A 13,975-nucleotide genomic window follows, 5' to 3' on the forward strand; every position below is an offset into this window, starting at 1 on the left:
CCATAAGTAGCACTTAGCAGCAATAACATTTAGACTTATATACCACTTCATAGTGCTTTACAGCCCTCTCTAAGTGGTACCGCTCATTCAGCACCATTAAGTTGAAAGGTTGCTGAACAAGCAAACCGCCATTTATAATTGCAATTGAACAGTCTTCTAGGCATTTGCACATATGAGATTTCTGAGCAGATATCATCAGAACATTCTAAATTTGTTCTGCACTTTCATAGGCCCTTAAGAGTCCTTCCCACTGCACATTGTAACCATGAAGTCACCGTAATCACTCACAGGTAAACATCTAAATGTCTGCATGAGGAATGTAGGGAGAATCATATGAATACATGAAGAATCCAAGTCCACAGTTACAAATAAGCAACCTAAATTTATGTTGAGGTCTCTGTGCACCATGCATAAAGATAACTAGCAATCTATGCTTACCTGAGATAGAAAAGAACAATCAATGCAACCAAATCAAAATCAACAGCTAGGACTAGGTTGTTGTATAATGTATGCCAGAAAAATGACTTTAAAAGCTGCAGTTAATGGTACCCTTATCCAAATTGAATGATCTTATGCAAGATGTGGAATAAGTCTGGTTAACATAACCAGGGGACTGTGAGTTTTAATTCTACCTTAGGGATGAAAGCAAACTGCGTGATTTTGGGCCGATCACCAGGAGACTGAGTTCTAACACTGCTTTATGCATGAAAGCCAGCTGGGTGACTCTGGGTCAATCACTCTCTTTACCCAACCCACCTCACAGGGTTTTGTTGTGGGGAAAATAGGAAGAGGAAGGAGTTTGAATTACTTATAAAATAATAAAGGCACAATAAAAATGTAACAATTAAACTGATTATTCTTTGGTACTGATCAGGTCTCGCAGCCACAATAACTGCTATAGTGCATGACCTCACAGAAAGTCTTTGACAAAAGTAGAGTAATTGCATTATGAATGATGTTATAATTTATTAAACACTCCTTGCTCAAACACACAAGACACAGAGGGCATCTGTCAGATGGTGGATAGTTATTGCTGGACTTGTATATTCAAATCATAAGAAAGTTAGGATGTACAATGCACAAACAATTCACAAAAGGCAAACAGTAAACACAATAACAAAAAAGAGCAATAATACAATAAAGTTTAATACTATAAAAACCACAGTTCAGCAAGCACCAGCATTTCAAATGGAAAAAGAACATGTTTTCTTAATATTCACCTTAATGTGACTAAATTGCAATCACAAAAATCAGAGATTTATATTTCTAAATCCTTTAAGCATGCACAGTGAGAAGGAACATTCAGAGCCACAAAATGTAGCTCAGTATTTGTATACTTCAGTTGTGACTGAATAAGTACAGTAAACTGTAATACACAGAGACCACATGAACAACAGTCCCACATTTGCTTTTTCTCCAGTGCATCCCATCTTCCTTTGCCTGTCTGTGTCTGACAAGCTATAATCATGTCTAGTAATATGAATTCTTGCAAAGCGAGGTGAATGCTAAGAAATATTTTATGCAATATATAATTTACTTGCCATAATTTATAGCATTGATACTCACATCTAGTACTGACTTCAGGAAGGCAAGACTAACACTTCTGTCCCAAACAGATATGCTACCTAATCATACTAAACACTGTATATAAAAAGCTTACCAATGTCATCTTTAGCTTGTCAGTAACATCTGAATTGTATATTTGGACTTTTTCCTTGATTGTTTCCTTGGTGAGGTAATTATGAGTTTCTCTCTCCTTCTGAACATCCTAGAACAAAATAGGTTGAAAATTTCAAAGATATTAAAAGATTAGTTCTACTACAATTAAAAAGTAAAACCATGAACTGGGGATCTATAAATAATATGTATGATTGGTAGTGCACAGCAACCTTTTTTAAAAAATAAGAGTGATTGAACGCTATATAGTAAAATGACAGCATTATATCCTGCAAAAATTTATCATAGAATTAGCCTCTTTTTCCCTTTTCCTTAATGGCTTTTGACAGAAAAGGAAGTTACACATATTTGCTGTCTAAAACCTAAAAAATATGGTTTTCGATGAAAAAATGAGTATCTGTGTATTACGACAAGGCAGAAGAGAAATTCTACTCATGGTTCCACTTACTTGGCTCAAATATTCCCAATCAATACATTCTTCTTTTTTTTATATAAATATTTTATTAATTTTCTAATTTTACAATCATAAGTACTTAAGCAACTTGTTGTATGGGTTAGGGCTAGGGTCAATAAATTCTAATATTACAGGAATCTAATTCATAAAAAGAATACATTCGAGACAGTTTACCAATTTCTATGCAAAATGAACCCAATAAATACTTTTATCAAATGTTGTACTGGCATATCTCATTAAAGCTACTTAAGGCTTGAACATACATTTATGTCTCTCTTTGAAGCATTTAAAATCAATGATATAACAAATAGCACTGAAAATTCAGAACTGTTGTAAACATACTGATTCATTAGCAAGATTCAAGATATTATTGGTTTGTCTAAAAAGTAATATGTACATAGAATTTCAAGGATACCAAACCTCCTAGCCATAACTTAGAGTTAATGAACAAGAGGGAAAGCACATTCACAAGATTATATATAATTGATTTAGTAACTGTATCTGGGGTTAAAAAAATACTTTTGAATCTGTTAGCCTTGAAGTGGAATGAACTTAAATTTTTGAAAAGCACACAAACATATATAATATTTATATTAAAACAGACATTACCCTTATCAGCAAACACCTCTGTTTTTGTATAAACTAGTTCTACAACATGATTAATAAACTGTGACCGTTCTTTCATTTGCAACCTATAGTGGAAGTTCCTGCTACAGAAAGCTAAAATGTAAAAGAAAACCAAAAATACAAAATAATTGTGTGTGTTTGAGTAAGTGAACAAGAGAAAACCTAATATGTACTTGTGATAGTAAAGCTGAACAAGTTTATCATGATCTAATTGCAAAACTACTGGTTTTGCCATACCCTATATGGCAGTGCTTTAACTGTTGGCATGCAACCCATTTCTAAATAGAGTTGGTTGTTTAAACTTTGAAGGCTAAATTGCAAGAGTGGCATTTAGATTTCTTATACAAGAATTACAGCATGAGGAACACTAGATTACCTATCCCATTACAATTAAATAAGATTACTATTTTTCTATAGTACAACTTCTTTATCTCATTCTAACAGATTTTAATATGCTGATCAAAATAGCATAAAGCTTAATTTCTAAGTTATTGCACACATCTTTTTGACTATTGTCCTACATATTTTGCACTGAAGGATAAAGTCTTTTCCTTTGACCAATCTGGCCAAGGAGCTGAAAGTCTGGTTTTGTATCTTTTCTTTTTGCCAAGAAGGCATATAGGGAAGTTGGAGAAAGCCTTAGTCATCTAGCAAATAAACAATGCTTTTTTAGTTTCTATATTTTTTATTAATTTTTTTGCACAAACATAAGTCACAATAGTTGGTAAACAGTGTGATGTCTGGGTTACATTTGTAAAAACAATCCTTAACAATTAATTTCTATAGTCTGTATTTCATATATTAATTTTGTTTATTTTCCTCTTTCCCTGCATCCTTTTTTGCAAACATTATATTAATATAATTCTTATTGTTTTAATAAGTGACAATTTGGTATATATTTTTTCCAATATTCCTAAAAAATAATCATATTAACGCATTCTTTTCTTTCCATTCATTTGAATTGCCTTATCATCAATCCTGTTACAGTCCATATTTTAGTTTATTTCTCCCACCAAATTCTAAGTAGTTTTTACTGGTGACAGTTAGTTACATTTACATTGACAAAGTTGATTCTATTTTTTCCATATAAGCCATCTCGCATTTTTATGTTTCTTAAGTTTTAAATATATTGGTAAAAAAAAGAGGGGAAAAGAGAAAGAATGAAGAAAAATAAAATAAAAAAGTAAAATAAAATAAAAAATAAAAGAGAATAGAAGAAAGCAGTAATAACAGAACAGAGGAAATAACATAGTACTTAAAATATATATCCCTCCTGGCTTGGTAGTATTTATTTTCTCAAATTTCTTATTCTTTTTAATCATAGTTAAGAATATATTTAATCTTTAAACATTCTATTTAATAAATCTAATCATCTAATCCCTTAACTCTAATTCAAAACATTTTATATATATTATATATACTTTTCTTGAGTTCAGTCACCTTTAAATATCTAAAACATTTCATCTTTCTTAAAAGTATTCCAATATTCCTACACAATCATCATCATGTTAATACATTTATTTTCTTTAAACAAGTAAAAAGGAGGAGAGGAAAGCAGTAATAACAAAACATGAGAAGTAATATAATACTTAGAATATATATCCCTCCTAGATTATTAGTATTTATTTTCTCAAATTTCTTATTCTTTTTAATCATAGTTAAGAATATATTTAATCTTTAGACATTCTATTCAAATAAATCTAATCATCTAATCCCTTAACTCTAATTCACTTATATATATATATGTACTTTTCTTGAATTCAGTCACGTTTAAGTATCTAAAGCATTTCATCCCTCTTAAAATGGTTTGTTACAAATTTTTTCTATTTCTTTAACCATATTCAAACACACGTTTCTTTTTTAAATATTCTCTCTGATATGTCCCATCATTTTTTTTCCCTTAATCTCTTTTCTTTGCCCAGAATTCTTCTTGATCAATATACTTTGCTGGATCCAAAGGTTTTCCCATACGATCATAGGCGTTCCTGTAGGTGTGGAAAGTAAATCAACATCTCTGTCCTGAGCACTTGTACCCTTCTTTCCATTAAAATCCCTTCTGTTGTCATCCAATTTGTTTTGTGATGTTGAAATATAAGTTGACTTTCCTTCCACTTGAATTAAATCATAGTTTTCTTTTTTGTAAAAGTCCATCTTTAAGTCCTTTCCCTCTGATTTATATTCCATCAACTCTGCTGTATTCTCCTGAGGATTTCTTTGAAGTAAGCTTAAATTGGAGATAAGTTGACTTATATTTGCAAAGTTGTTTTGTATTTCTTTGTGGTTTGAAATCATTGTCTTTTGAATGGATTGCAGCATATCATATATTTCCTCTTGTAAAATATCCATTGTTTCTGTAAATATTGCTTTCTCTAAGCAGCTATATTTACTAAGATTTTAAAAGCCACAGTCAAAAGCTTTATAGCTCCTCATCCACCAGTAGATGTCAGTATTGGATCATTTTTCAGTTTTCTTTTTCTCCTTAAAGAGTTAAATTCGCTGCTTCCAATGACCAAAAAAGGGGGGAAAATCCCTCCCCTTTTTTCACTCTTGGAGGTATTTTTGCTTCTTGGGAGTTCTTTTTTTTTTCCAGGAAAATAAGTAGGATAGAGAAAAAAATTTCTTACCCAGCTTCAAAGACACTGTTTACAATCAGTTTAAACAGAGCTTCTTGACTTCCATAGCTTACAGCTATGACTAGACAAAGAGTTAGCTAGCCTTTCTTCTGTTGGTTTCTGGGAGGCTTCTCCTGGACCGATCCGAGAGACCGCCGTCTCTCCTAGGTCCCTGGAAGTACCTTTCTTCAGTGCCACCTCTCCGGGGCGGCTTCTGGCCCATTTAGAGTCCCCAAACAAGAAGAAACTCAGCTGAAGAGCTCGGCATCCCAAGTCTCCCAGCCGATGACGCTGCTGGCCGGAACAGGAAGCAACAATGCTATCCTTTAAACTAAACTGTTCAAGATGAATGAAACACAGATTAGGTTCATTATTTTCCTAAGTTCTACAGGTTCTCCTCAACATATGACCACAATTGAGCATGGAATTATGGTCATAAGTTTTTGTGGATTTTAAGTGAGGCACTCATATGATCACCTCACTCAAAGTTCATAAACCCAGCTCACTCCATTGCAGTCATTAAGCAACTGTACAGGTCATTAAGAGCAGCACAGGATGCTTAAGGAGGTGGGAGAGGCCCTGGGAGACTTGTAGCAGACCAGGCCCACACTGTGGCTGGCACACCCCCCCAGCTCACATATGGCTTGTGCCACACCTCTCAGGGCCTTCCCCTCAAGTCACTCCTTGCATAGCTTCCCTGCAGGCCTTGATCCTCTTCCCTGCCCCATCACACCTTGCTCCACTTGCCTCTTCCAAAGATTGCTTTTCAAAAAAGCACCCAGTCGGTGCAATGCGCAACCATCCTGCAAAGGTAACCCACACTATTCTGTAGGTAGGCACCATTCACGTGCAGAAAACTGAACTCTTCTAAGAAATTGCAAGAATGGTGGCTGCTTCCAGAATGATGCAAGACAGTTTCTATAAAAGCCTGCATAATGTGACAATGGCTGGGTGCTAATTTGGAAATTTAGTCTTCAGAAGAGTTAACTAGAGCAAGGCATGACGGAGTAGGGAGAGGCCCAAGATTGTAGGACCTAGCAGGATGGGAAGCATGTCCAGGAAGTAGGCACAAGAAACCCAGTGGGGTAGGAGGGATGAGCAAAATATGCAGGGAAGCAATTGTAGCATCCCTGAGATCAGCTGTAAGTGCAGGTACATTGCCAGGCACCCGAATTGCAACTACAGAACCATGGGAGCACTTTACCTCATGCTATACCCAATACTTCGGATATAGATCTTAAATCCCTTCATGTAGCACTGCTGTAATTCTGAATGGTTGCTGAACAAAAGGTCTTAAGTTGAAAACTACCTGTAATATTATTAATTATTTTGGCTTACTGCCACAACACAATGGTTTAAACAAATCATGTCTTAGGACTATAAGGGAGCCCGTAATACATCATGAAGAAGCTAATTACTTTGTATACTCCTATAAGAGTTTTCATGAAAAATGAAAATTTTTCATGAAAATTAGTGATCTGCTTAGCTTTATTTCAATATACTGCTAGTGACTATAAAACAAACCAAGAAGAAACATGGTATAAGTATATAAATTTATCATACCATAATTGCTGGATGGGATAATTTTCTGTTTGCCAGAATACTGGATCACACAATATTCACTATCCCACAACTCTCTATACAAACATAGTTCTCAGGAAAAAAATAAGGATATACATACTGTTGCTGTACTTGTCTGACTTATTTTGCAGTCATACAAATAGAGATATCAAAAATAGATCAACTTTAGTGAGGGACCAACCTCTGAAATATAAAGATTTGGTAGTTCTCAAACAGATCCCAAGAAGAATTAGAGAAACTCGAAGAGAATACCAATTCTTAACGAGGAAATTGATCAGTAAAAGAGTGAACTTCACATGGTTGGTCCCAGAAGGACTATTAATTTTTTGGGACACAAAAAGATATAGATTGAATACCCCACAACAAGCAGAGGATTTCTTTAATAATCATAGAGACTTCTTGGAGAGAGTGAGGCGGAACCTAAGAAACCAGAGGAAACGACTGCAGGAACATCAAAACAAACGGAGGAAGATGCGCCTAAAAAGACTCAACCAGAGGAAGATGTGAGGCCTAAAGATCAGAGACAGATAAGCTCTTCTAGAAAATTGAGATCTCGACACAATTGAAACTATGGAGGAAATTGGAATTCTTTCAATAAATATAAATGGTCTTAACTCCCCATCAAAAAGGAGTAAAATATTTCACAGGCTATAAAAGTTAAAAATGGATATAATTTGTCTCCAGGAGACACACATTAAGTTACAACATTCTAGAATACTTGAACAATTAAAACTTGGCAAACTTTATTTTTCCTTGGCATCACAAAAGAAAAGAGGAATCCAAAGCAAATCTATGCTGATGAAGAGGGAAGAATACTGATGGTTGAGATTACATGGAATCAAAAACAAATATTGATGGTGGCGATATATGCTCCCAATGAGAAACAAGATCAATTCTTTCAGCAATTATATGATAAACTTGTGGACTCAAACTACCATAGCTTATGTATATTTGGAGACTTTAATGCAATTGTTGATTCAGTACGGGACTATAAAAGTCACAAACAGGGGAAAAAAGGAAGCAATGTTTTACCTAAATCTTTTCTAAGAATGAAAGATGAACTCTGTATACAGGACATTTGGAGAGAGATGTACCCAGAAAAAGCACAATACACCTTTTATTCTAACAGACATAAATCGTGGTCAAGAATTGACATGATATGGACTTCTTTGGACTTAAAGGCCATGATACAAGAAATTGAAATAGAATCTAATATTTGGGCAGACCATAATTCAATGAAAATGATCTGGAAAGGACTTAAGAAAAGACCAAGATGGTCCTTTTTTAAAGTCAATAAAAAAGAAGAAACTTCTATTCAAACTGTATGGGACACGGCAAAAGCATATTTTAGAGGTTTGGCCATAACTTATCTTGCTAAAAAGAATAAGGAAAAGAAACTTGCTCAACATAGATTGAAAGAACAACTTAGTTTGTTGGAAGCTGAATTACAATTAGACCCTCAAAAGAAAAAGTTAAAAATACAAATGGAACTATTAAAACATAAGTTAAACTTACTTGAGACAAATACAATGGCACAACAGATTAAAAGGTCCAAACAGAACTTTTTTGAAAATGCCAATAAACCTGGGAGATGGCTTGCATATAGATTAAAAAGAGAGAAAAAAGATTAATAACTAAGCTACGGGATACGGACGGTGACCTACAATGTCACAATGACTTAATGAAAAAAATTATGAAGGAGTATTATGAGATACTGTATAAGGCGGAGACGGTTTCTAAAGATGTAATTCAGGCTTATTTAAAAGAAGCAAATCTCCCACAGGTTCCTGAGAATAAACGCCAGAGATTAAACGAGAATGTTTCAATGATGGAGATTACAGAGGCAATAAAAAAGCAAAAGAAAGATTTTATGTAGCGTTACAAGATACTATAACTCCAACCTTGAAAGACTTATGTAATGAAGTTTTTACACAGACAAAAATACCAGATTCATGGACTGAAGCTAACATTACTTTGATACCTAAAGAAGATACTGATCATACTCTAATTAAAAATTACAGACCAATATCACTACTAAATGTGGATTACAAAATCTTTATTGCAATAATGGCAGAAAGAATGAAAAATTTTTTGAATGAATTTATACTCCCAGACCAAAATGGTTTCCTACCAAAAAGACAGATAAAGAACAATTTGAGGATTATTTTAAATGTTTTGGAGTACTATGAAATTCATCCAGGGAACCAGATGGCACTTATATTCCTTGATGCACAAAAAGCCTTTTACAACCTAAATTAGCAATTTATGTTTCAAGAACTCCAAGAAATGGACTTTGGTGAAAATTTTAACAAAGCAATTCAAGCAATTTATAAGAAACAAACAGCAAGAATACTTTTAAATGGAGATTACACAGATGGATTTGAGATTAAAAAAGGCACTAGACAGGGATCCCATTGTCCCCTCTGTTGTTTATTCTTACATTAGAGGTTCTGGCAAGAAATATTAGACAAGATACAGAAATTAAAGATCTGGAGATTAAAGACCAGAAATATAAACTACAGGCCTTTGCGGATGGCTTGGTCTTCATTCTAGAGGAGCCATTGCAAACAGCTGATAAACTCCTGCAGAAAATTGAGAAATCTGGAGAAGTGGCTGGTCTGAAAATAAACAGGGAAAAGACTAAAGTAATAACAAAAAACTTAACAGATAAACAGAAAACCCAACTCGCTAACATGACAAATCTTCAAATAGTTAAAAAAGTTAAATATTTGGGTATTTATTTAACGGTGAAATATACTACACTAAAAGAAGATAATTATGAGAGATTAATGAAACAAATAAAAATAGACTTGGAAAGATGGGAAAATCTTCAACTATCACTTTTAGGAAGAATAGCGACGGTTAAGATGGACATTTTACCAAAGCTAATTTTCTTATTTCAAACAGTGCCTATTAAACTTACTAAGAATTTTTTTGATGATTTAAATGCAATGATTCTAAGATTTATATGGCAAAAAAAGAAAGCGAGAATCAAATGTAAATTGTTACAAGAATCTAAGGATAGAGGGGGCTTTCGACTTCCAGATTGGAAACTTTACTATCAAGCGGCTATTTTGCTTTGGCTTAAAGAATGGATTATATTGAGAAATAAAAGATTGCTTTATTTAGAGGGACATGACCTTCAGCTAGGTTGGCATGCTTTTATATGGTACGAGAAATCTAAAGCACATAAGTACTTTCAAAATCATGCGATAAGAAACATACTACTTTCAGAATGGGAGAAAATTAAACATAAAATATACATGAAAATACCTGAGTGGCTTTCAACAATGGAAGCATTTGCTATCCAAATCTGATTAATTACGACAAACTGGTTAGTTATAAAGATATTTTAGACAAAGAGGGAAAACTTAAGGACAGGCAAACTTTACAATTACAAGGTATTGACTTGACATGGTGATCCTACTTGCAAATTCAAACAAGATACGAAAAAGATATAAAATTGACAGGTTCCTACAAAGAACAGACCCCATTGGATAAAATTTTGTTAAAAACAGATGAGAATTTGATTAGAAAACTCTATAAATTTCTTTTAAACTGGAAGATGGAAGAAGAACAAGTGAAAGAAACAATGATAGTATGGGCAAAGAACTTTGGATATTCTATAGATTTGGAAGACTGGCAAAAACTTTGGGATAAAAATATTAAGCTTACAAAAGCGGTAGCATATAAAGAAAACTTATATAAGATGTTTTATAGATGGCATATGACACCAGTTCGCTTAGCGAAAGTGTTTAAAAATGTCTTGGATATTTGTGGAAATGTAAACAACAGCCAGGCACTTATTACCATGCCTGGTGGACATGCCCTATCGCTAAGAAATATTGGTCTAAGATCCATAGATAGTTGGAAAAGATGATGAAACTACAAATAGAATTTAAACCAGAAATGTTTTTGTTAGGAATATTAAGACCTAATTATGGCAAAAAGAATGACTACTTGATATTGCATGTTTTAACTGCTGCAAGGATAGTATTTGCCCAATTTTGGAAAAAAAAAGAATCTACCATTTGACCAGATTATTATTACCAAAATTTTAGAGTATGCAGAAATGGATAGACTAACATTAGAAATGAAAGAAAAAGATGACTCAATTTATTTTAGAACTTGGGAAAATTTTTATCAACGGTTAGAGACACGTTAGAATTTGAAGGATTCAATATTTTAGAATAGTTGACTGATTTTTAATCGAGTTCTAACTAACATTTTGATGATACGATTACTTTTCCTGATTTACTGATTTTCATTTGTTACTTTTGATTGTTAGGATTTATTTTTTTTGAGATTTTATTAGTAGTGTTTACTTAATAGATCAACGTATTTGTTTACTAATTGTTTTTAATATGTTACAGTTTAAGCTTTCTTAAAAATGGTTGAATATGATATTTACTTATTATTATGATCTGGACGGTTGCTTGTTTGTTGAAATATGTGATTATACCTATCCTTATTTTACCCTAATTCCTTATTTCCTTCCCCTCCCCCTTTCCTTTTACCCCTCCCTTTACCATACCTGTATTGTTCCTATTTTTCCTCACTTATATAAATTTAATAAAATTTTGTTAAAAAAAATAGATCAACTTAAGAAGGGCTTAGCAACACTGAATATGAATAAGTACTACTGTGACTTAAAGAGGAAAACTGTTATGGATGCAATAGGTGATCTGGAAAAAGAAGAGATGGGGCATTGTCTTACCTGAACGCCTTTTCTCAGCATGATGATGGATAATCCACGGATTGGGTTTCCTGAAGTCCCTTCTACCCAATAGACTAAGTCTGAGAGTTAGCCATGCCTCTTGCCGGGTCATGCCGTCCCAGTTCCGACGAAGGCGAAGCAACAGACGAAGTCAGACGCGTTGGTTCCCTGACCTCTGACACAGGACCTGACAGTCACTAAAGGGTGGGAGTGGATTATCCATCAACATGCTGGGAAAAGGCGTTCAGGTAAGACAACGCCTCTTCTCCAGCATGAGGATGGATAATCCACGGATTGGGACATACCAAAGCCCATCTGTCTAAGGGGGGGAACAGTCAGGGCATGTGATTCTGCAGATGACACAACCCTTTGCAACACCGTACGGCCAAAAGAAGCATCAGCAGATGCAAACTTATCGATCTTGTAGTGACGTATAAATGGGGAGGGCGAGAACCAGGTCACCACTCTGCAGATCTCCCTGACAGGCACTTGAGTGGCCCAGGCTGCAGAAGTTGCAGCACTGCAGGTGGAATGAGCAGTGATACAGGAAGGAATGGGCAAGGACTGAGAATGGTATGCCTTGGCAATACAGGCCTTGATCTACCTGCCAATGGTGGATGACGAGACTTTTCATCCCATAAAAGAAGGATGGAAGAAAATGAAAAGCGCCTCCGACTTATGGAAGGCAACGGTCCTCCTAATATAAATGTGTAACACTCTGCGCACATCTAAGGTGTGCCACTTGCATGTGTAACACTCTGCGCACATCTAAGGTGTGCCACATGAGACGGCTGAGGACAGAAACACGACAACACCACCTCCTGGGAACGAGGAAACAAGGTGTTCACCTTGGGGACGAATGTTGGATCTAGTCGAAGGGTCACACAACCCGATCTGAAAATGCATAGATCCTCCCTGACAGAGAGCGCTGCCAGTTCGGATATGCATCTGGCGGAAGTCACAGCCACCAGGAAGGCTACCTTCATGGACAAAAGACTCAGGTCACAAGTCTTAAGGGACTCAAACGGCGACCCAGTAAGGGCCTGAAGCACATGCAAAAGATCCCAGGAGGGATACCTATGAATAGTGGGAGGATTAGTGTTGACTACCCCTTTTACAAAGGAACAGATCATTGGGTGATGAGCTAGAGGGGAAGAGTCCTCACATGAGAGCACCGTGGCGAGGGCTGCAACCTGCCTCTTGATGGTGCTTGGAGAGAGACCCATGTCGATCCTGTCCAATAGGTACTCCAAGATCGGTGGCACCGTGAGGGATGACATATTGATATGATCTTTGGAAGCCCAAGTAAAGAAGCTCCTCCAAGTGGAGTCATAAATCCTATTGGTCCTCCAAGTGGAGTCATAAATCCTATTCTGAAGCTTGGATCATATCGATAACCCTTATAGGATAAGCTTCCTGAATCAGACGTCACCGCTCAAGTGCCATATGGTTAGCTGGAGCCATTGAGGCTCGGGGTGTTGGAGCACTTCCTGACTGAGCGCTATGCTCCATGGTGTTGAGACAGACAGACTCACAAGGTCAGCAAACCACAGGCGCCTCAGCCAATGCAGAGCTATGAAAATGACCTCTGCCCTCTCCCGCAGAATCTTGCGCATAACCGCAGGCAAGAGAGGCAGAGGTGGAAAAGCATACAGTAGGGCCTGGGGCCACGGAATGTGCAGGGCGTCCATTCCCTCCGTCCCCAGTAATGGAAAACAGGAAAAGAATCTTGGTAGTTGCGAATTCGCTGCAGAAGCGAATAGATCCAGAGTTGGCTGACCGAACCTGCTCGTTAGCTCCACAAATAGCGCTGGGTCCTGATGCCACTCGGAGTGGTCTACCGTCGCCCTGCTGAGGGCATCCGCCTGTTCGTTGATCGCCTACGAAATGTGATCTGCCTTGATCAAGGAGAGATTGATTTCTTCCCATAAACATAACAGTCTGGGTTCCGTCATCAGCGACCTGGACCAGGTGCCCCCTTGACGGTTCATGTGAGCTTTGGCTGCTATGTTGTCCATGAGGACAAGAATGTGTCAACCCCTCACCCTGAGACTGAAATGACGCAATGCCAGGTGTATGGCTCTGAGCTCCAGCCAGTTTATACTGTGCTGCAAGTCCCCCCTGGACCAGTGACCCTGAGCCCTCTGGGACTAGAGGTAAGCTCCCCATCCAAAGAGACTGGCGTCGGTAGTGAGAACAATCTTTGAACCTGGATGGTAGTGGTGGTTCCTTGAACCTGGAGCCCCTGGCTGAGACGTCCACCATCGAAGCAAGTTTGATACTGGAGGTGTCACTCTCACTGGCCTG

At 36.4% G+C, this 13,975-nt stretch overlaps 1 protein-coding gene and 1 long non-coding RNA gene across 5 annotated transcripts in view; one reads left to right on the forward strand and one right to left on the reverse strand.

The window, feature by feature from the left end:
* Positions 1 to 13,975, reverse strand: part of RASSF3 (Ras association domain family member 3) — a 43,416-nt gene that overhangs the window by 14,854 nt on the left and 14,587 nt on the right. For all 4 annotated transcript variants that reach the window (XM_039342191.1, XM_039342194.1, XM_039342192.1 and 1 more), the window contains one exon: positions 1,661 to 1,768. In XM_039342191.1, the coding sequence (XP_039198125.1) occupies positions 1,661 to 1,768 (108 nt within the window). The remainder of the gene's footprint in view (positions 1 to 1,660; positions 1,769 to 13,975) is intronic.
* The window catches only part of LOC120307412, a 32,254-nt gene that overhangs the window by 10,589 nt on the left and 7,690 nt on the right, over positions 1 to 13,975 (forward strand). The window lies entirely within an intron of this gene.

Source organism: Crotalus tigris, unplaced genomic scaffold (genome assembly GCF_016545835.1).
Source record: "Crotalus tigris isolate CLP2741 ecotype Arizona unplaced genomic scaffold, ASM1654583v1 scf7180000017775.1145084777:2100578, whole genome shotgun sequence".
Classification (NCBI taxonomy): Eukaryota; Metazoa; Chordata; class Lepidosauria; order Squamata; family Viperidae; genus Crotalus; species Crotalus tigris.